The 22,894-nt window shown below is 42.8% G+C and overlaps 1 protein-coding gene across 1 annotated transcript in view; it reads left to right on the plus strand.

Annotated features, from left to right (window-relative positions):
* Positions 1-21,242, plus strand: part of skia (v-ski avian sarcoma viral oncogene homolog a) — a 72,949-nt gene extending 51,707 nt beyond the window's left edge. Inside the window, exons 2-7 of the mRNA XM_080031520.1 lie at positions 9,681-9,797; positions 10,406-10,521; positions 11,160-11,515; positions 12,232-12,584; positions 15,369-15,599; positions 17,136-21,242. Of these exons, the coding sequence (XP_079887646.1) occupies positions 9,681-9,797; positions 10,406-10,521; positions 11,160-11,515; positions 12,232-12,584; positions 15,369-15,599; positions 17,136-17,327 (1,365 nt within the window). The 3' untranslated portion in view covers positions 17,328-21,242. The remainder of the gene's footprint in view (positions 1-9,680; positions 9,798-10,405; positions 10,522-11,159; positions 11,516-12,231; positions 12,585-15,368; positions 15,600-17,135) is intronic.
* Positions 21,243-22,894: the final 1,652 nt, after the last annotated feature.

The following is a 22,894-nucleotide window of genomic DNA, read 5'->3' on the forward strand; positions in this document are numbered from 1 at the left end:
TGTGTATGTGTGCATGGACGCCCTCAGCCTCCATGCCAGCTGGCTGCTGCAGCGTCTATGCCAAACGCAACCCCCGGTGCTATTTATGTATTTGCTCACCCATGCAACTTAACCCTTTCACAAGCAACCTCAACCTTAGGGCAAGTTATGCGCCAAGCAGAAATACGCCCTATGCCCTGCATTCCCCCGTTCCTACAAACACACACACAGACACAATCCTCCCCTCGTTACCCGTATAATTCACATCTGGCCTCTTTTAAAACAGGACAGCTTTTTTGAAGCGATTCAAGGAAAAGAACCATCAGCAGATTCCTCCTACAACCTTCTTCCAACCAGAAAGCAACGTTTACGAGGGCTGTAAACGTTGGAATTTTCGTCTCTCCTCTGCTACTCTGCTGCTAGTCCACAGTACTTGTGCCAAACATACTTCTGGCTCATCACAGCCTTTGTCAATCAACCGGAATTATGAATATAGTTGATACTATAACTGCAAGAATTATATAAACTGGACAAAAGGCTTTCCAACCACAAACAGAAATATATATGGCTGAAGGATCTGATATTTATCCGGACCAGTTATTATAAAGATTTGGGTTGTCATATATTATTATTATAAACTAGTAGGTATTCAGACATCTTTATATGAAATCGTATAAACATATAGAATTGTATCCACACACACGCACGTGCACACACACGCACGCGCACACACACACACACACACACACACACACACACACACACACACACACACACACACACACACACACACACACAACTGGATCAATGCAAATGTCCATTAGTGCATAAGCAGGGCTTAGAAACAACTTTAAAAATGGAGCAAATTCTATTACCCTGCTTTTAGATGCTCTGAAACATTTGTTGTCTACGATCATAAAAGGGACATTGAATTCTATTTCTGGATTTATTTCTCCATTTCCAAACTGCTTCGGTCTCTTAAGAAATCCTCAGGCCTCATAAATCCTGTTTCATTCAGGCTTCACTGAATAATGTGTAGAGGTTTAAAATAGAATAGATATGAATTTTGATTACACTACAGTGTACACATCCAGCCTAACCGACTAGCATGTAAATGTTAGCATTTCATCCCCTCTAAAAACAGCAAAAGCCAAGGAAAGGGATGGTGGAGGAAAAGCCATGGAAAAGTCCAGCTGTATTTACTTACCCCTCCCCCACCCCATCCTACGTTTCTGAGCTTTCCGTCTCCTCGGTGGGCCGATCCCTGGCTCTCTCCGGCTGAGAAGAGCTGGTCCCTCATCATTCCCACGGAAAGACTTGCCAAAGCAAATTTGGCGAGAGGAAATGGAGACCCTGCTCCCTTCCCAAACCTCCCAATCTCTTCCCTTTCCTTCACTTTCTGTGTGTGCGTGCGTGCGTGCGTGCGTGCGTGCGTGCGTGCGTGCGTGCGTGCGTGCGCGCGCGCGTGCGTGTGTGTGCATGCATGCATTCTGCATGGCCTCCACTCCAGGCAGCAATGGGAAGCCTTGCGGTACAAGAGAAGTCATTTGTTTCCTTTCCTCTCATTATTCTTTCTCTCAGTTCTTTCCATGCATAGCACTGTTGCCATGTGAAACTTGTGAAAAAACAAACAATTTTGATTATTTCATTTGCATGTTCCTCCACGGGGTGTGAAAATGCGGTGCCCCTTGCAATTATTGGTACCATATATCATTACCATGACCTTAAACAGGCTTACGACGGTCTAGCTAAAATAGAGCTGCTTGTTTTCATTCCATTTTGCATATGCAGTGAGTTTAAACTGAGTCACAAACCTTTTGATAATGTTGGCCCCCTTCCTTTAGGAAGTAGGGGACTCGCATCTGTGTTAAAAGTTGCCTAGCTTAGTCTAGCTTGGCTTCATATAGCATGGTGTACCATAGCTCCCCACTGAAGAGTTGAGATGGTGGGTTCTTAGCTAGTCTAGCATTGCCTCTACCATTTGAACCTCAACTGTTTAATGAAGTAACTGCTGGTAATAACGTGATCGTATGTCCCGCAATTTGTACTTGTAGTCACATTTTTGAATTTCTAAGTAGACATTTTCTCCTTGCATTTCATAACATAAATAAATATTTTGTCATCCGTCAGTTCTTTTTCTTCCAGTTGCTCCGAGCATTTAGCCTTTAGCCTAACTAGCGTCAGCGGCTCTGGGAGGTTTCTCCTTTTGTTTTGTCTACTAGCCTCTCTGGACTCTTCCTGGAAGAGGAGACCTCAGGAACAACAGCAGACCTAACTCCCATACAGTGTTCTGGGGGGGGAGAAATCTTAAATTCAAATGTTGAAATATGAAGCAATTGAAATGTCAGAATTCTAGCATCAGACTGCTCCTCCAGGAAAACACTGGGAGATGACAGGAGCCCTGGCATACTGCTATGTAGCAGCAGTGTTAATAGGCTACAATATGCTTTTGGCTAGGACTGTGGAAGCAATGTCTTCTTGTTCTTTGTTTCCCCAAGTGGCAGGGGAATGTAGGAGAAGCTTCCCTGCTAATAGGATAAATGATGGGTTATGTGGGGAGAGGTGGTACAGGCAGGTACTGCTGGGGCCTCCTCTCTATATACAGCTACCTGATAGTCTGAACATCTGCCATTTGTCTGTAAACACACACACACACACACACACACACACTCATGTACACGCACACAGTCTCTGCCAGTTTTTGTCTGGCAGGTGTCTTCGACTCCTTACACTGTTCTCAAACAGGCTCAACAAGTCAATACTTGCTCTAATATAATTCCAAACTGAAAGTGAATAAACAGTGTTACTTATGTGCTGAGCGCAGGAGAAAAAAAATACTTCACTTCACCATATCAAAGTGAATATTAGATGAGCTCATTTCAAGTGTAGTCAGCAAACCAGTTCATCCTGAAGTCAGAACTGCGCCTTGAATAATAAGATAAAGTCGAATCCTTTGCAGTTTGCAGTGTGGTGCCGCACTAGTTTAGACTGTAGCTATGCAAAGTGTTTTTGCTATTTACTTCATCGGAGACACAGGCCCTATTGTTCTCTGTGACTCCTCAGCCAAGGAGACGATGGTGGGATGAACTAGTTGCCAAAATTGGAGCTCTGGTTCTGTGTGTGTGTGTGTGTGTGTGTGTGTGTGTGTGTGCGCGCGGTGTGTGTGTGCGTGCTTAACCCACAAACACACAGTCGAGGAATCTCACCCGAGTGAGCAGCCACCGTGTGTTCTCGCTTTATTTTTATCCCCTATGTTCGTCTGGGTGTAGAGCTACACATGCAAACACACACACAGGCGCGCACACACACACACACACACACACACACACACACACACACACACACACCTACACAGCCAACTATACACACACACACACACACACACACACACACACACACACACACACACAGTTATGAGGAGAGGATGAAATGGCATTCTGACTGTGAAATTAGCATAGCGGGATGATGGAAATTCACCTCTCACCTTCCTAAAAACTGCTCGTAACAACTCAGCATGTAGCAGACATAAAAAAAAACTGCTCAGAACCCCATGGGAGAAACTAAAGCGCTACATACAGCATGTTTGTTTGCTCCAAGGCCAACAGTTAATGAATTCAGCCTCAGCCAGAGCCTCCCAGCAGCACAGCCTTTTTTGTTTTGTTGTTGTTGCATAAACAGTGGAAGGACGTCTTGTCTGACACCTGTTTGTTTCCCAGCACATGTGGGGTTTGTGTGGTCGACGCTGAACGAGGTGAGCTAAGCCCTAAGCTCTCACTTTGCCTGGAGCAGGAAGGGGCCCCTCCCAGTTTCCACCACTATGGGGCCCCTTCTCGCAGCAAGACATGCAGGGGGGAGGCCAAAGTCAGGTCACAGGCAGGGTGCGGCTCCGTTCACCCTCCTGAGTGAAGACAAGAGCCAAGAGAAAACAGGTTGTTTGCCCTTTCATCTGGCTGTCGTCTGGGGGATTGTTGGGTTAGGCAACCTGTTTAGTTTGTCTCTGACAGCCGCATTATGTGGTCAAAGCCCAAAAAGATTTCTTGCTGAAGAGAAATGGCGACAGTGATCGGTGGCATTTTACACCCATGTTTTGCACAGACAGTATCACAGAAAGTATTATGATAACCCTTGAATGGCAATGACATTGGATAGCCCTGCATTGTTCAATTGAATTGGCAAGGTTGGTAGGTCTTTTTTTTTTCTTATTGCAAATCAGTCCTAGCTCAAGGCCCACCTGTCCGGGCTTCTCCCCACCACATGTCACAATCTTCCTAAGCAGAGCGAGTACCAAGATTCTCAATGACATCTGAGCAAAGTTCATACATCGAGGCAGACAATTACATGCTGTTTCGAAAGCTACGGACAAGAGTCATAATTGGCTAATCAATTCTAAAAGTTGACTTCCAAGTACAACAATTGCATCTTGGTTTGATTACCTGAATGCCAAACTGACATGTAGAACACACTAAATGTCGTAAGTTATATTATTTTATAGGGCACTGTATTTACTTTAGATGGATTGTGATTGTTTTATGTCCACCTTCTTGCTTCATGGGATTGTACTGGCAGCTCCTTTAGGCCACTGTGCTGACCAGTGACTCTTAAAGTGTCCGTCTATAACTTATTATTTGCTTGCTGTCTTTCTGCGACTGGAATCTTGAAGCTTGTTTGTAGAGGACATCCTGTAATCTATGACACAGGAAACGCACTCAGACAGATAGACGAATAGAGTCGGGGCGGGGAGACCGCATGAGGAGGGAGTGGCAGAAAATGAAACAAGGAGGGGGGGGGGGGGGGGGGGCATATGAAAATGACAGGTTGTGTCAAGAAACAGAAACTCACCATAACAAGTAAAAAAAACTGTCTGTCACAAGAGCCGCTCTATTCAAAGAATTCAGTGGCCTTTTCCTGCCCTCCCCTCCTCCACTTCATTTCGACACCACAATAGTTTCACCTCTGCCTGGAGCTAAAGGCCTTGAACTTGTCTTGATGAAGAGAAAAGCTACAGGCTTATCTTTTGTTGTTTTCTGTGTTAAGAATAGATTCTTCCAATTTCCATAGTTCAATGCAGAACCTCTATCCAGACTGAATCCTTTTTAGCCAAAAGTGTGACCTTTTGCTTCATCGGTTCACTTGCTCACAAAAGAAAACCTTCTAATTTGTTTTTAAAAAAAAGTTACAGATGTAAGAACCTGCAGTGAGTTTCCTAAACGCACTGCCAATGCCAAACTGAAATCATACATTCCTTCTGGTTTTTCTTTAAATAGCCATGTTTCCCCATAGTGGAACCACCAGGGACCTTTGATAACATATTCAGAACGTCTGCATCTTGGTGAGGAAACATATTATTTAACTGCCCAAAGGTCAACACTGTGAAAGCGTATAACAAAGTATATTTGAGAAGTTTCATTTCCTCATTTGTCTTTCTACCAGTTGTGTATATGTTTTACTTGGGCTGAATGTATCTGCAGGATCCTTTTCAGGTGGGAGTTAAAATATCTCTTGTATTGTAGCTTTGTGGTCTAAGTCACATTCATTTGAATGCCTTGAGCATGAAAATCTTTGGCGGGGAAATTTTGAAAATTAGCTTATTTTTTCTCAACACACGACCACTGCAGAAACATTAGAGGGACGCTGAGACGCTAAGATTTTTAGAGCAACATAAGTGATTTCAACCAAGACCTTTAATGTGTGTCGTTTATTTGAAAAAAAAAAAAAATGTTATTCGTAGTATTTTGTCTCACTGTGACAAACACTAGTGGCCTGCAGACAGGAAGTTCTCTTAAACTGCGAGGGTTTCAAAAGGCACAGACAGTCTTCAACCAAGAAGACTGTTATCACTCCACCCATCCTGTCTCTGCCACGGACACACACACTCACACGCACCTGACACGCTCACACACACGCTCACAACCTAACTAAAAGACACATACACTCACATCGACTTGCCCAGACACATGCTCACACATGAGCCCCTGCTTGTGCCTCCCCCCCCCCCCCCCCCTCCATGGCAGCTGAGACGAGCCTGCCACTCTCACTATTTCCACATATGCTGTCCCATGACTTGAGGCTTTGTGAGTTTCTCATGCAGGGGCTATTCCTAGCTGCCATGTGTGAAGTAAGGGGCTGTAAATTGGCATTTGGCAGATATGTGCTTCAAAGGTCCAGTACTGATATGTTGTGCCACTGCTCAGCTAATATCAGGGCAAAAAATGAATGTCAGAGAGGGCTGCGACTCTTCACTGGAAGCATTTGTTTCAGTGAAAAAATACCCGACTTTTAATGAAAGGGCAATGTCATCTCCCAGATACCGATGTCATGCCACTGCGTAGATAGTATGAGGTGTCGTGTTCTCAGTGTGAGCTGTGGGTGTGTGTGTGTGTGTGTGTGTGTGTGTGTGTGTGTGTGGAGAGCGTGCAGCACATATACGGCACAGTCTGGGCACGTCTAGCACACACCTCTGCTAATCAGAAAGCCTTTTTTTAGAAGTGTGACATCCTGTCTATTCTCCGTAATCCACACTGGATCATAAAGAGTGCGGACTGCCAAGTGTGCGGCGATGTATGCTCACACACACAAACTAACTTACACACTGATATATTTCTGTGTGTCTTTGAAGTTAGCCTGCCGGGGGTCTTAACAGGAGAGCCTTGTCAAGTTTCCAATAAAAGTGTCTCACTCACCCGTCGGTCAGGGGTTTGATACTATGAGTGTGCACGTGTGTCGAATGGAGGGAGAATTTCTCAGGTTTGAGAAATGTTACACACCCTCAGAGCCCCATTGGATAATATTTAAAGCCAGGAAACTGCATGGTAATATGCTATGCTATGCTCTATCATAGGATAATTTCAATTGAATCAAATTAAATTGAAATTAGACCATGGGGTTTTCCATGACTATTCCCATGATAGCCAGTGCCACAGACATCACAAATAATTCCTTCAAAAAAGAAAAAAAGAAGAAGAAGAGATTCCCACCCAGTCTGTCTGTTTGCTTGGTGTCTCTCAGTCCCGCTGTTCAGTAATCTAGACATGCAGATTTGTCCCTCCGTAAAGCGCCCGCCCCTCTGCCGCTCAGCCCCCGCAAGCTCAGATGCCAACTGCTGACCCCCCAACGCTCTCCCCCGCCCAAGATTACCAGGGCCGGATCTCACCCTGATGGAAAAGCCGCGGCGTTGGCAACCGGTGATCCACGAGACGAGGACTGGCACGTGGCACAGAGACTTTGCCCAGAGGCAGCGCAGTCTGTGTGTGTGTGTGTGTGTGTGTGTGTGTGTGTGTGTTCGTCTGTGTGTCTGTCTAACAAGGCTGGAATAAGAAAGTGTGTGTGTGTGTGTGTGTGTGTGTGTGTGTGTGTGTGTGTGTGTGTGTGTGTGTGTGTGTGTGTGTGTGTGTGTGTGTGTGTGTGTGTGTGTGTGTGTGTGTGTGTGTGTGTCTGTGTGTCTGTGTGTCTGTGTGTCTGTGTGTCTGTTTGTGTGTGTGTGAGACATCACAGCCACTCTCTGGGCTGAACTGCAGGCTATAGCCTCTTGCCTCTAGCCTGGTGTTGCTGCCCTGATATGTAGGGCATGTATCTCTTCATCTCTAGATAACCCACAAATGGACCAACCACAGCCGGCCTCCTTTGCGCTATTGTAGTGGCTGTCATATTTATTACACCACACAACCCTTTTAACCCCAACATGAACACAAATATAAAGCAATTGGGTTGTAAATAATTTTGTGTTACAATGTGAAACACGTCAATCCAGAAGAGGACAACAAGAAGATTCTTTGGTCATATAAGCACTCTGATATTGGTCTGGAAAGTCATTGAAAGTCATGGATTTGTACATCAGGGCCGTGGTGGATGGAGGACAGCTGTCACGTGACGTCAGCAGCAGCAGACCTTAGCGGTATTTGCTTGTCTAGCCACGCTACTTTCCTGTGAGAGCAGCTCTGATTACACAAACATGTGGCATAGCATGACACTGCCAACATTGGCGAGAGAGGTATGGAGGGAGGGAGGGAAGGAGAGAGAGAGGGATAGAGAAGGTTAGAGAGAGAGATAGTCTAACCCTGTTACAAATGACCACCTGTTGACACCACGTAGGGGGGTGGTGTGTGTGTGTGTGTGTGTGTGTGTGTGTGTGTGTGTGTGTGTGTGTGTGTGTGTGTGTGTGTGTGTGTGTGTGTGTGTGTGTGTGTGTGTGTGTGTGTGTGTGTGTGTGTGTGTGTGTGTGTGTGTGTGTGTGTGTGTGTGTGTGTGTGTGTGTGTGTGTGTGTGTGTGTGTGTGTGTTCTGCCTACTCCTGCACAAAGCTGTAGTTTGCTGGCAGAATGCTGTAGATTCCTGAGGGAGATCCTCACAGTGAGAGAAGAATAGAGAGAGAGAGAGAGAGAGAGAGAGAGAGCATAAGTATAATACTGTATATTCCCCTCAATAAATATTGGTGTCTTTTTTATCAGAGCCGGTTCAGAACTGCATTATATGAGTGACCTCCACTCCAACACATGACCTCTAAATACAGATATATATATGTAGAGAGAGAAACGTAGAACATGTATGATTATTCCAGAGTGAAACAGTAACTGATTTCAGTGGCCAATAAGAATACATTGCTTTTCTCCACATGTATTTTAAGGGATGTGTTTTTGCATGTTCATTTCAAACAATATAATATACCTCACAACAGTTGTGTCCTTTTCCAACAATGTGTCGGTAAGATCATAGTCAAAAGTTGTCCGATTAGAAATCCCTTTAAAGAAAATAATTGTAATGTGCATCAAATCCCCACAGTTGAACCAAACACAGGGGTACAATCTCCACTCAGTTGATAAATGCTGAATACCGTTTTCTTTTCTTTGTTGCACATGCACTGTTTAATCAGAAATGCATTGAATTTGCTCTGTGTGTGTGTGTATGTGTGTGTGTGTGTGTGTGTGTGTGTGTGTGTGGCAGCTAGTGACAGCCACAGCTTGGAGTGGCTGAGGTCATAGCCACAAAGCCAGCCTAATGGGGGATAGGGAAACAAACCTCTACTTGTCTGTCTGTATGGGTGTATCTGTGTGTGACAGACAGATATAGACACACACACACACACACACACACACACACACACACACACACACACAGTGCCTTAGTCACCTCTTGCCTCCTCTCTTGGCTGCCCATGAGCAAACACACCTAGCTTCATTGGATTTTGTGTGTGACGTGCGTGATACATTGACATAGCCGTGCGTGTGCATTTGTGTTTGTGTGTGTGTGTGTGTGTGTGTATGGACGTTGTTTGTGTATGTGCGTGTGCCTACAAGTATAACTTGGTAACCTTGAAACAACTTTCCCGGCCGTTAAACGACACAAACGTACAGACAAAGTCAACACTGCACCTACATTCATTCACACTCACAGCTATCAGACACCTCGGTTGGCACACCCCTATCAGACAAACACACATTATTGGTCTGTCTGACACTATTGGGTCCATTTTCAGTTCACTGACATTTGGAGTGTGACTGCCCTTTGCCAGCTGCCAAGTGGGAAACCCAACATGTGGTGCGTTTACAGCATGTGGGCCAAATGATCGACCAGCAGTACAGTTTATTTTATTTCTGTTTGTAGACTGAATTTCGTTTCTCTATCTAGAGGGCCCTTGTAAGAGAAATAAAGCCAACTGTATCCTACGTTTTTCAAAAAAAAGTAAAACTAATTTTTTCATTCTTCCAGGTGTCTGATCCCATCCCGATCAAGAAGTCCAAACATGAGGACTTCCCATCGCAATCCTCGCTGGCTGACAAAGAGAAGCAACACGATTGGCTACAGTCGCTGGCCGCCTCCAATAAGGTTTGTGTTGCTAAGCTAAGGGGGGGGGGGGGATATGGTGGTGATGATGATGAAGCATGGGGCATGAGATGAGATGTCACGTAATATTATACAGAAGTTTTTCGGATGAGGGTAGCGCTTAAATTTAGATTTGGCGAGCCGTGCTAGCTGAGGGGCGGTAACTGTAGCCCCGTGGATTCACTTATATTACCGGTGGAGATGGAGCGACGTTTGAGCGAGCAATGTAACAGAATATAACAAAAATGGAATGATGGATGTCCCTTGCGAAGATTGATATTCACACCCCAAAAAAATCCACCATTGGAGATATCGTTAGAACAGAGTTATATAGTGCATGGTATCATACCTCGAAACCCTTTCCGCAAAATGTGTTTGTAATAATCACAATGTCAGGTTCTGAAAGGTCGCATTGAAAGTCTCATTAGAGTCATAACCCTCGGTTGCTTATTTCAAAACATTTTCCTTTTATAGTTAAATGTAAAAAGGAATTTGTAAATTGAGTGAACAATATCCAGTCCTAACTGTGTGGAAAAAATGAAGCAAGTGTTACTGAACCCACTGGTTTTAGTATAATAACTGAATGTGACGTTCTTTCTTTTTCTTTTCAGGGGCTCAACTGCATGCAGCCCAGGCAGAGGCCCTCAGCTTTCAGACCGTGGTCCCCCCACATCTCTGCCTGTGAGAAGGAGCCCTCCAATCACCCACTGGCTCTACTGAGAGACAGGTGAGCCCCGGCACTACGCACACAATAACCACAATGTGAAATGAAGACAATCTCACCAAAACTGCACTTCACCAACATTTGAACAGTTGCTCTAATGAATTTTGATGAAATATCTAGACTGTAGAGAAACGTCAGCCATTTTGTTGAGCTGGGTCTGATGAGCTCCCAGCATGCTCTCTCACTTGTCTGGGTGGGCTGGTGTCAGAGGGGTCAAGTCTGACTGTACCGCAGCCTCCCACGCTCCATCATTCACACAAACACAAATACATACACACACACTGAGACACACACACACACACACATACACACAAATGTTGACGCACACACTCATACTGTGGGCACCCACTTGGCATGGTGATGCCATATCACAGTTGATCTGGCCCAGTTTCTCCATAAAGTGGGAGGAAAAGAGAGCTGCAGGCAGGCATTTGATTTGAATGTTTTCTCTATCCTGAATGGCGTATAGGCTCTTCCACTCGGACCATATATACAATATGGCACCTGCTGTGTATTTCACATGCTTGCAGAATTCGGCATGTTAATTGAGTAACCTTGGTTTTTTTCTAGTTATTGCACATACACATCATGAGACACACAGTTCATTTAAACTGGTCTGGTTTTTCCTTTTTTTTCTGTAGCTTCTACAACTTCAAGAGCATGGAGAAGGCGGTGGCCCCCAATGTGGCCCTCACACCGCTGCCCCTGGGGAAGGTGGGTCCCATGTCCCCTTCCGTACCCGGCACCTCCCACCCGAGTGGAGGGGAAGCTCCAGGAGAGAGCGCACATGCCCACAGCGCTAACTCCACCAGACCCCGCAAGAGAAGAGCCACGGGGGAGCTCCCTCCACCAGACGCCCCCTGCCCTCCTCCCTCTGCTGCCAGCAAGCCTCTGACACTCCCATTGCCATTGCCACTACCCCCACCACCACCACCACCACCCACTCAGGAAGACAAGGACTCCGAGGTGGACATTGAAGTGGAGAGCCGTGACGATTGTAAGCATCTACATGTGTTGGACAGTGTTTATTACTAGGATGGACTGACTATAGCTCTCGACTGAGTCCTTATCTTACGAGAAAAAAAGTCTGAATTTTTACGAGAATAAAAAACCTAAATCAAGAAACACATCTAATCTGCAAAATGAAAGGCTGAGCAGTCTACTGGGGATGTCCTTGTCACTCACTGTTTGTCTCAGGTGTCGGGCCGTGCCACACACACACACACACACACACACACACACACACACACACACACACACACACACACAGTCGACAGCATTTTTCTGGTGCTGCTGATATGCACAAAAGATAAAGCATTTCGTCATTTGTGAAAGTAGGTTATAACTTCACAAGATGTTCCACGTTCCTCATTTTAATGCAAGGGGAAAAAGACAAAAGATATAACTTCTCTAAAATAACACAGCCCTAAACTACCAGAGTATTCTCATAATGTTACAATTTCTTCTTGTGAAATTATGACTTTATTCTTACAATATTGACTATCTTTTCACTCAGTCATACTAGCTGAATCTCAAAGTCAAAGTCAGCTTTGTTTGTCAATTCCAAAATATGTGCCAAGACATACTGAGGAATCCAAATGACGTTTCTATATGACCCACGGTGCAATAAAAACAAACGGTAAAAATGTCAAATAATCTGTCTCTGATTTAAAGACTAACTGTCCTGTGTCTCTTGTTCCGTCCCCCAAACAGTCACTTCGTCCCTGTCCTCGCTGTCATCGCCGTCCTTCACCTCGTCCAGCAGTTCGGCTAAAGACCTGAGCTCTCCGGGCGCGCAGCAGGGCTCCGTCTGCACCGTCACGTCTATGGAGAGCCTGTCCTCCCCTGGCGCTCTGCTGCCCTGTGTCCTCCCATTAGCCCCTGTCTGCAGCAGCCTGCCTGAGCTGGGCCTGGAGTCTGAGCTAGAGAGCCTCAGACAGGCTCTGGACAGCGGCCTGGACTCCAAAGAGTCCAAGGAGAAGTTCCTCCACGAGATCGTCAAGATGAGAGTCAAGCAGGAGGAGAAGCTGGGGTCCGCCCTGCAAGCCAAACGCAGCCTCCAGCAGGTAAAGGGGGCAGCTCCATTCATTCAGAATCATGTTGAGAACTGAATGTGAGAAGTGTTCTGAAAAAATGTAGTGACTTGCCAATAGCTTAAATAGATATTTCACAGGTGGAAATATGAAGGCTTATTGAACTTGCAGCTCCTTTGTAGTATTTGTGCAAACAATTTTAAAAATCGGTTCATCCTAGCCTAAAATGTCTGAACCAAAAACGTAATAACTTTTTCCCCATTAAATAGTAACTTATTGCATTATTGGCTGGTTGCAGTAAGCAGAGTAAGTGTCGTGGAAGTGTGAAAGTTTTTATAAAAATAATAATAATATTATTTAAAAAATTAAAATAAAGTGATATAAGTAATTTATATTATAACATTACCGGCTCCAGCTATAACATTTGAAAAGGATTTTAAAAAATATATTTTTTGACATGATTGGGTGCGACAATTGTTCAAAGTACAGAGATAAGTCCAGTTTGTTGTTTGATCCAGCACAAAGACTGGTAGCAGAGAGGGAGAGACTGCCTGCATAGTTCTATTACTATGGTGACAGAAACACTTTCCAACAACTCCAAAGCCAAACACACACAGCTGTAGACTTTTTAAAAACGTTGCACTCTGTCTGAGCAAAGTCACAATTTGACCTTGACTTGTCTGACTCTTGACCCGTCTTGACACTTAGCTTGACATTGGCGTTACTGCCTGACAGGATATATGACGTGTGGAGTTATCTTGATGACTTCATCTGGACTCGCCTTGTAGCAACCTACTTGGCCTCGACATGACTGGTCTGAACCTGATATAGGATTTATTACATTACATTACAAAAGCCTTTATAACAGCTCTATCAAAAACATTTTAAAGGTGCACTATGCAGTTTCAGCGGAGGGGGATTTGTTTACATTAGCAGAGCCTGCAGTTAGTTTTAAAAAAAACATATATTTCTCTACATGGAATTCTTAGGATTTAATAATTATATCATCATAAATCAAAACTTAATCATTTTGAGGCACCTGGAACCAAACGTAAAACGATAATATGTTTGTAAACCAAACTGTGGGCCCATGCTGCTGTAAAAAACAACAGTGAAACTGTCACTTTTTAGGAAGCTTTCTAACTTCAAACAGGGTTCCAGGGATCCAATTATCCTGTGAGGAAAGATTGTTTATTCAGTTATGAGAATACACCTTGTGTTTCACTTCTCCGACACACCCAAAGTTACATAGTGCACCTTTAATTTTTTTTTTTTTTAAATGTTATTAACATACCACATATAGGAATCAACCTGCTTTACCTAAGCTAACCTCGGTGCCATTCAAGGCCACCAACCAGTCAAATGTGTCAGGGTAAACATATTGAGGCAGTGATTGTCTCTTGGGCAAATATTTGAAGAGCGCACATGGAGAATTACAGAAACAATCAGTTATGAACATTGTTCCTGTGTTGCCCACGGTGACGGCCCTATGATTTCAGGCTGTCACCCGGACTTACTGGTTAGCCATCAGTATTTGGATCTATTATCATTTAGTGTCTATAAAGCTGATAAGCTGTATTTTCATAATATGAGATCAGATTAAAGTGAATGCACCATGATGTGTATCACTGCTGCCTGAGAGGGGATTTTCCCACCCCTAGCTGCCTACGATTACGTATACAAACCTTAAAATGTGTCCCCAACCTTTTTGAAATTCAACCATACAAAGGCACTTTTGATGTGCATAGTGATAAAATAACTTTATTATACAGAGAGAGAGAGAGAGAGAGAGAGAGAGAGAGAGAGAGAGATTATAAGTCAGTTGTCCGCTGTCCCACAAAGCTTAGCATGAGTTGGCAAGCGGTGACAATGAGAGCGGATGTTGCTGCAAAAGGAAAAGCCAGACTTCCATTTTTATTTTTGGTCTTGGACTGAGAACAAAAAAAAAGTGCAGACCCAAGGAGTCGTGTGGGTGTGGGGTGAGCAACACGAGATGCATCCTGAGCAAACAAAAAGAGAAAAGTAGCTTTCTAGCACATCAGTATTCTACTTTCACTTTCCACCAGTGTTTGGAGAAGCTGTGGAGAGGTAATGGCAAAATCCAAGCAACCCACAAACAAAAAAAATTAACAGTGGCTTTACTGTAGATTAGAACAACCCTTTTGGCATAATTCCAGCTATATGTTTAGATGAACTCTCTCTAACCCCAATCCTGATGATACACTGATGCTATATTGAAAGAGTTCCTTATGTAAAGTCTCTTTTAGAGTAAAGGCCGTCAGGGGGTGGGGTTGTTTCTTCCCACTCTTTTTGTAGCAACCAAACAAAGCTTGATGATAGACATGTTTGTCCCAACTGCTACGTTCCCATGAGTAGGCTATGGGCGTGTATCCACAACACACACACACACACACACACACACACACACACACACACACACACACACACACACACACACACACACACACTCTGTCTCTCTCTGTCGGGGATTCTGAGGAAGGAAACTTTACTTCTGTCAGCCCACGCATTGCCCTCACCCCTGACTTTGCTCATTGTAAACACTGACATGGACACTGCCGCCTACTTGCAGCAAGCCACGGCTCTCGGGTGTCAGAAACAGTTCAGAAACAAAGTAGAAAAGCCACGTGACGGATACATCCACCAGGCCATGACACTGGTTGGTTGCATAAGCACCATGGGGACAAATGATGTCAATTATATAAAAAACAATATGGACATTTCTTTAGCTATTTAATAGGTATATAAACTTGAGACTGACACTCTTGGCTAAATTCTACCCTCTCTTGTTCTTCCCAGGAGTTGGAGTTCTTGCGGGTGGCCAAGAAGGAGAAGTTGCGGGAGGCCACGGAGGCGAAGAGAAACCTGAGGAAAGAGATTGAGCGCCTGCGAGCGGAGAGCGAGAAGAAGATGAAGGAAGCCAACGAGTCGCGGGTCCGTCTGAAGAGAGAGCTGGAGCAGGCCAGGCAGCTGAGGGTCTGTGATAAAGGCTGCGAGGCCGGACGTCTGCGCGCTAAATACTCCGCTCAGGTAATGTCCAGCTCCTGTTGTTTACATACTCTTTATGTAGAAAAGAGAAACATTTATTTTGACAACGACAAGCGTTCTCCAGAACCGCTGACTCCACCTTTTTAGGCAGAGCGTCGGGCTGAAAGTCTTGTAAGTTAAAATTAGACTTTGGTATTTCTTGATGATACATTTGGGAAACATGGCACGTTTTTAAATCCATTATTAAGTCTGTGCACGTGGACGGACAATTGCATGTCCAACCTGGAGTATATGGTAGAAGGTCTAGACGATTGTGTCAACAGCCAGTCCAGAGTAATTACAGCGTTTCAGAGTTTCACTGTCTCAAATACTCTCAAGGTCAGTAGGCAAGAAAAAAAAAGAAAAAAAAAAAAAAACACATTTCCTCCTTTCTTCGCCGTCAAAAGTAAATGGGTGTAACCTCAAGTGCGCAGACATATGATAAGTCCCCCTGCAGAAAGGAAACAGGAAGAGACGTGGACTTCCCTCAGGCACCATGGGAAATGCAGATTAGACAAAACAAGAGGGAGGTTATGCTCTCCAGCTGCGTCTGTGTTTGTGCCTGCAGAGACTGCAGTCGTCTCTCTGGAAAGGCTGTCATTAAGACAAGATGGTGTAGAGACGGTTTGTGTTTGCTGCTGCCTGCTGCCTGCACTGCCTGGGCTCGGGACAGGAAGTTCCCAGAAGCTTTCAGCCGTGCTATCTCCGTGCTCTCAAAAGATCATTCTGCCTAAAAGGGCCATCTGTTTCTCAGCTTGATACCACAGACTCTGTTTTTGAAATACAAGAAAAAAAAAATGTTGAATCTTTATTTCATGCCTGCGTTTCTGAAAGTTATATTGACGTAAATCGAGTAGTATCCATTCAAAAATCAGTTGTTAAGCTTTGTATACTTCCCATTAAAATAGAATACTTGGTTCTCAGCATGTTATTATAACACACCGAAAAATAAAGTATATGCTTTTTTAAATTTTTTATAGAGTATATATGTTCAAACTTGAAGCCGATCCAAACTGATTACACACTGGGTTTCATTGTAGGAATTCTGGCATCTGTCTCCACATTTATCAAAGGCAGAGAATTTTATATTTTTCTTTGGCATAAACAGAAATCCACTTGACGGAGGTACAAGGAAGTATCCAACATTTCATTTCACACATTAGTGCTTTTGGAGCCCAAATGGGTTGGAAACCCGGCAAGAAACTTTTAACAATGCATAGAGAAAAAAAGTGAATGATTCCATGGAGGCAGTCCAGCAGTGATTTCTTTCAAGTCCTGTCAATCTCAAGGCAGTTGTATTAATGCAGAGTTGAAATTCTTCTTGAGGCGTCCATGTTTTCTGCTTCTTCAGTTACTTCCTAGTTTTTTTCCGTAGTAACAATTTCGGATATTACCGACATAAACTATTGATGTTAACTCACCCCCTATGTAAACAGCTCTGTTGTTTTGGAGTAGGACCAATTGTCTCCAAACTGTCCTGGGGTCAGATCTGCCCTTATTACATTCATTCAACTGTTTCCTTCCATGTGTTTTCTGCAGATCGAGGACCTCCAGATGAAGCTGCAGCACGCGGAGGCCGACCGCGAGCAGCTCCGAGCCGACCTGCTGCTGGAGCGCGAGGCCCGCGAGCATCTGGAGCGCGTGGTCAAGGAGCTACAGCAGCAACTCTGGCCCAAAAGCAGTGACAAGGAGGGGGGGACGCCCAACAACAACACACCCAATGACAACTAAAACCCATAGGCGGCCATCTTTAACCGCCACCCACAACCATTCATCCCCCACCACCACCATTGCCACGATCCCCCCCCCCCACTCCCACCCTGACATCTTCTGCCCCATAAACACACAAATAGGAGTCCAGGGCCCCGGGCCACTTCGAAAAACACTGTCCAATCACGCTCAACCACCTGCCATAACACAAACATACTAAGACTATTTCCGAGAAGAATGACAGGACCTGTGTTCTCAAAGTGCGTGGTTTTCCTTGGAAATTGACTGGTGAAAAACAGCAAAGTACAATGCTGCAGCAAGGAAATACAGTGTGTGACTCTAAAACCAAGCACTGACTGTGACGCGCACCTTCCAACGTTACAGAACTGAAAACTGGATCACGAGTAAAGGAAAGAAAAACAGATGATGTGTTGTATGGCACAAAACGTTGTTGTGCCTGTATGTTCTCTGCTGGGGTGAGATTTTTTCTGGACAGACTGTCTGTGATGGATAAACGCTGATCCTTACTGTATGAGAGTTCTACAGCTGTTTTGAGATGGTGTTATAGCGTTGTGGCCACGAGGACGGACGGACGGACGGACGGACGGGGGGCTCTCACATATTTTTAACCCACAGTTCCCCCCCCCCCCCGAAAAACTTTCTTCACCATCAGTCCCTCACCGCGACGGAGATGGAGATGGAGATGGATCTTTTTGAACACATTATAAGCTATTTAAGAGACTACATAGCGATATGTATAATGAAAAAAGAAAAGGAAAAAAAAATACAAAGTTTTCTCTGTGCTATTGGAGTGTGAAGAAAAGAGTATAATAGATACAAATAAATTAGGAGATGAACAAAAACAAGCAAAATGAACTTTCCACAGTGCCACCGTGGTTTTGTCGGTTTTTCAGGAAGCCATAGCAGTCCACTGAGAGGAAAAAGCAATCGGGTTCCAAGTTTTGAGGGACTTCCGTCTTTCCTGTTTTATTGAATCACTTATTCCTTATTTCTGGGGCTAGTGGGTGTGCTTACGTTCAGGGTTGATATTTTCTCCCTCAGAGGCCCAGGGTAAGGGATTTGGAAGTCAAAACATGCCGGATAAAGTCACCTTTTATAGCGAGCACTTGTTTTGGATGATCAATAACATTATCCAACAGTCGCCGTCTGCTAGTTGCTAATCCCTTAAACCACTCACTCACACACACACACACACACACACACACACACACACACACACACACACACACACACACACACACTTGGTGGCCACATGTTATTTTAAGCATATGGGTCAAAACCCTGAAGTCTTTATCTTCTAAAGATAAAAGACTCCAGATGTGAGTGTGGCCTTGTTCTATCGTCCTGTAACGTTTGAGTGATGAAAGCCGGCACGTTTTATTTTTCTTCTTTTTTTTTTTTTACTCCAATCAGAACCATCAGCTATTGAATCACAGTGGGCTGCATGAGGCCCCCCTGGCAAAGAACCACAAATGTTCATTTGAATTAAATTAAGGTAATGTAAATATAAATATATGTTTTTTTTTGTTTTTTTTGTAACTTTACAATAATGAATCGCACTTTGTCATAACAAAATACTGTTATAATGCATTGTACTCCCACTATTGTCTTCAATCTTACTTTTGAAAACATCATCTTAATCATTGACTGCTACCATATAAATCCAGTAAGCATTTTGTTGATTATATGCATCTTCAATAAATACTGATGTTCTGTTTTTTCTTAAGGCAAATTGTAAATAAACGGAAAAGAAAAAAAAAGGCTCCACCTGTTGCTTGCTGATGCAGTCTGGGATTGTTGGAAAGTTTTTTGGGCCACGCATTCACAATTCTTTTTTGTAATATAATTGACAAATTTCAGAAGCAATTTGTCCAAACTTGGTGACAAAAATAACTTGTGTTGTTGAGGTGAATTGTTCTAGGAGCCTGAACAAAGAGACAGAAGAAGAATAAAATCCAATTTTATTCCAAAGGCAGAGGCCAATGGGTCTGCCATCAAATCGTGGGTACAATGCAATCAGAATGTACATTGTGTTAATGCTATTTTTCCTTTGGTTGTTGATGTTGTTTTAAATGTGGAGATATTTTATTGCTTGTCTGTTATGTTCACTTCTTCTTTTTTTTTTCAATAGAAAAATCATATTTTCTTTATGCATGAAAGTTGCGAAAGAAGTTTGCCATACATATAGTCAGTTATTGGGCATTGATACTGTACATGTAAGGGTTTTATTGTGTTATACAATATAAAGCAATTTGTCTTATTTAGAAGAATTTAAAAAAGCAAACACACAGTATACTGTTCGTAAGGAAAAAAGAAATGTCACACTTTCAAAAAACAAAAGACAACAAAAAGAAAAGAAAAAAAATTGAAACACAATGCTGGACAACCTCAAGTGCCTGGACGTGGGCGGAAGGTTTCCAGAGTATAGGGGAAAAACTGATGATGAAGCTGTTGGGGCTGGGCCTCTCATCAACTTCCTGTTTGCAGGTTTCAAATTAAAAGACCCTTTTTTGCTTAGCAGCTCTTTGTATCAGTATTCCTAAAAGAACAACCAGTTTACAAACTTTCTTTTTCAATGCAGAGAACAATTGAACAAATGCTAGACGCCTAAGGCTTTGTTTTTCTGAATGAGTGCTTTTTTTCCTCTTCATTTGAAATCAATGATATGCATGTTGAAACAATTTTTTTTTATAGAAGACCTTGAAAAGCCACTTGTTTGGGTGAATTGTTACTTTGGGTTGTAAATATAAAGACTTAACTGTTTATTCCCAGTCTGTTGACTTGTCTGGAAGCGGACTCGTCGAGGTGGATAATAACGAGGGCATTGTGTTGAAAGCCCTTTTCTAATCTAACATTAGTGATGTTGCTCCGAGAACAACACTGCTTCTGCGACTTTGGCAGACCTAAAAATTGGTACATTTTGTAGTTGTTTTTACACTCAAACGAGTCGATAGCCTATGCGTAGTTTACTTTACTCATGGTTTTCTACAAACGAAGGGAGACGGTAACGACATTGGCTCTTCACTCTCCCGGTGCAAAAAAAGAAGCAGAAAAAAGCAGTTTAACTAAGTCTTGTTTTCTAAAGGAGAATCATTTTGCTAAATAATGGACAGTGAAAGCAGCAATAACAGTCCATGTTAACAGACAAATACTAGCCAGTGTGAAGATTTGAATAAGAATTTACAAATGTAAATATTTTTTTCATTTACGATATTGTATAATATATGTACATGGTGTTTCCTTTTTCAAAAAGAAATCTTTTCTTACAATAGCTGTCTCGTTTTTTTTTTCTGAATTTGTGTTTTAACTGAGATATTTCAAAAACAGTTAATGCAGTGCGTAAGAGAATATTCCATACATAAAACATGTTAATCCATTTTCTTTTCATTATTTTTTTAATTTTTTTTTTTTTTTTTTTTTTACTGTAGAGTCTTTATATTGAATGACTTTTTTCACCAGTTCATATATATTTTTTAACAGTATGTTCAGTATCAGATAGCAGACCTTACACGTGGGTCGCACACATGTGACTTCGCCACCTTGCAGATTGTCTCCCCCCCACCCTCATCCTCATGTATCTTTTTAGCCCTATGCTGCTGCTAATACTATATAAACCTTACAATTCTAGAAATATTTTTATGTAAGAGGTAAATGTAAGCTTTCCCATTTATTAACGCCACATATACAGTATGAGAAAAAAAAGCTTGGCTTGTTCATCTATCTCCCTTGTTTCCCCTCATCTTTTCACGCCTTTTTCCTCATCCCTCCTCCGACAACATCCTCCCCTTCTCTCACGACACGGACTATATTGTAAAGTAAAGGACTTTATGAGATTATGTTTGAAAATAGCTATGCTTATATACTACAGTGACTGAATGTACAGTGTATAGATGCATTACCAGAAATAAAGTTGTTTGTCCAGATTGAATGACCCAGTTTCGTGTTTTTAACGCTGCCACTGATTGGTAAACAACATAAACACTAATTATCCTGCACATTTTGCAGTGAAAGTGCTTTTCTAATTCTAATTCATATTTTCTCACTATCAGGGTTTCACACACACACACACACACACACACACACACACACACACACACACACACACACACACACACACACACACACACACACACACACACACACGTCAGCCTTTCTAGAAAATTGGTTCCCAGCATAATAAACAGTAAAAAATAATTTATTTCCGCCATAATAATGTACATTTTTTAAATATGTATTTATATGTTCATCGTTGGGAAAAGCTATGGAAATATGAAAATGAAAGAGCTATGAATTTAAAGGTTCTGTTTGGTTAAACTACTCAAGTTTTAAAGACATGCAGGATACAACCTGTGACTACATTAACTAATTCACTGATGTCATGGTAATCAGCTCATGAAATACAGTATATTACTACGGATACACCTTTAGCTGTGCTGTTTGTCGGCCTAAAGTTAAAATCCAGAACTAAGGATGGTTATATGTATAAAAATGCAAAGGGTTGCTTCAGCAATTAATTATTGCACTTCCATAAATGTACTTACTGTATTTAAGATCGGCCAATATTGAAGCAACAGAGGGTGAGATTCAACCTGACTTTGAATCCCTCTGTGCCTGTAAATGTAGAGGCTCAAACCCCAAACATCAACCGCAGGAGAAGTGCTCACAAACTTCATTCTATCCAATATGTGTAATGTGTATGTAATGTAAAACAGTGTAGAGGATTTCAGGTTTCCCGACACTGACATCAATCAATACATTCAGATAACATTAAAAAGTAAAAGTGAATATGGAATCAAAGACTTATTCAAGACTAGACAGCTCAGGATTCATTATTACAAACAATAAAACTTGTCATATAGCACAAGTTTATTATTTGTTGTTGTGATTTTGAACATACAAAAATGAGTGCTGGGACCAGCTGGCTCTGAGGCTCAGAGTATTTATGGGCTGAAAAGACAAAGGAAACACATCTTAGACCATTTGTTTTCAGCCTTACAGGCTTGAGTTCCTCATTGCAGCTTTCTGAGAATAAAAACATCAAATAAAAGCAGCTGAGCACGAAGAAGAGAGAGATAAAGACGATACAGAAACTACAGTAATTGTGTAATGTCAGTTCAGAGGATAACACATCTAATGAAATACATGGATGCGACCCCTTACAGCTATAACAAAGGTACAGTTCAGTACAGTTGTTTCACTGCAGTGCAGACCCGCTCTTCAGCGAGTCAAAACAACACTAAACGTTCTTGTTTCACCCTCTCATCCGCTTTCTGTATGATATGGTTGAAGGGCAGCTGCTGGAGAAACCTCCACAATTACAGTGAACCTTAAAGAGGAAAAGATGAGCTGCAAACACTTAACTGAAGAGGACTGTACACTAGGTCTCAAGTTAACGCCCACTCAGCCTGGCGGCACTTGATGTAAACACTCATTAGTAGACGTGAAAACACACACACACACACACACGGCGACCTTAACAAGTCTGTGTGTAAACAGTGTAGCTTAGCTGTGTGTTCCTCGGTATATCCAGTGCAAGCAGAAGCAGCAGTCTCCAGAGTGGAGAAGGG

Source organism: Ammodytes marinus (genome assembly GCF_949987685.1).
Source record: "Ammodytes marinus genome assembly, chromosome: 7".
Taxonomy (NCBI): Eukaryota; Metazoa; Chordata; class Actinopteri; order Uranoscopiformes; family Ammodytidae; genus Ammodytes; species Ammodytes marinus.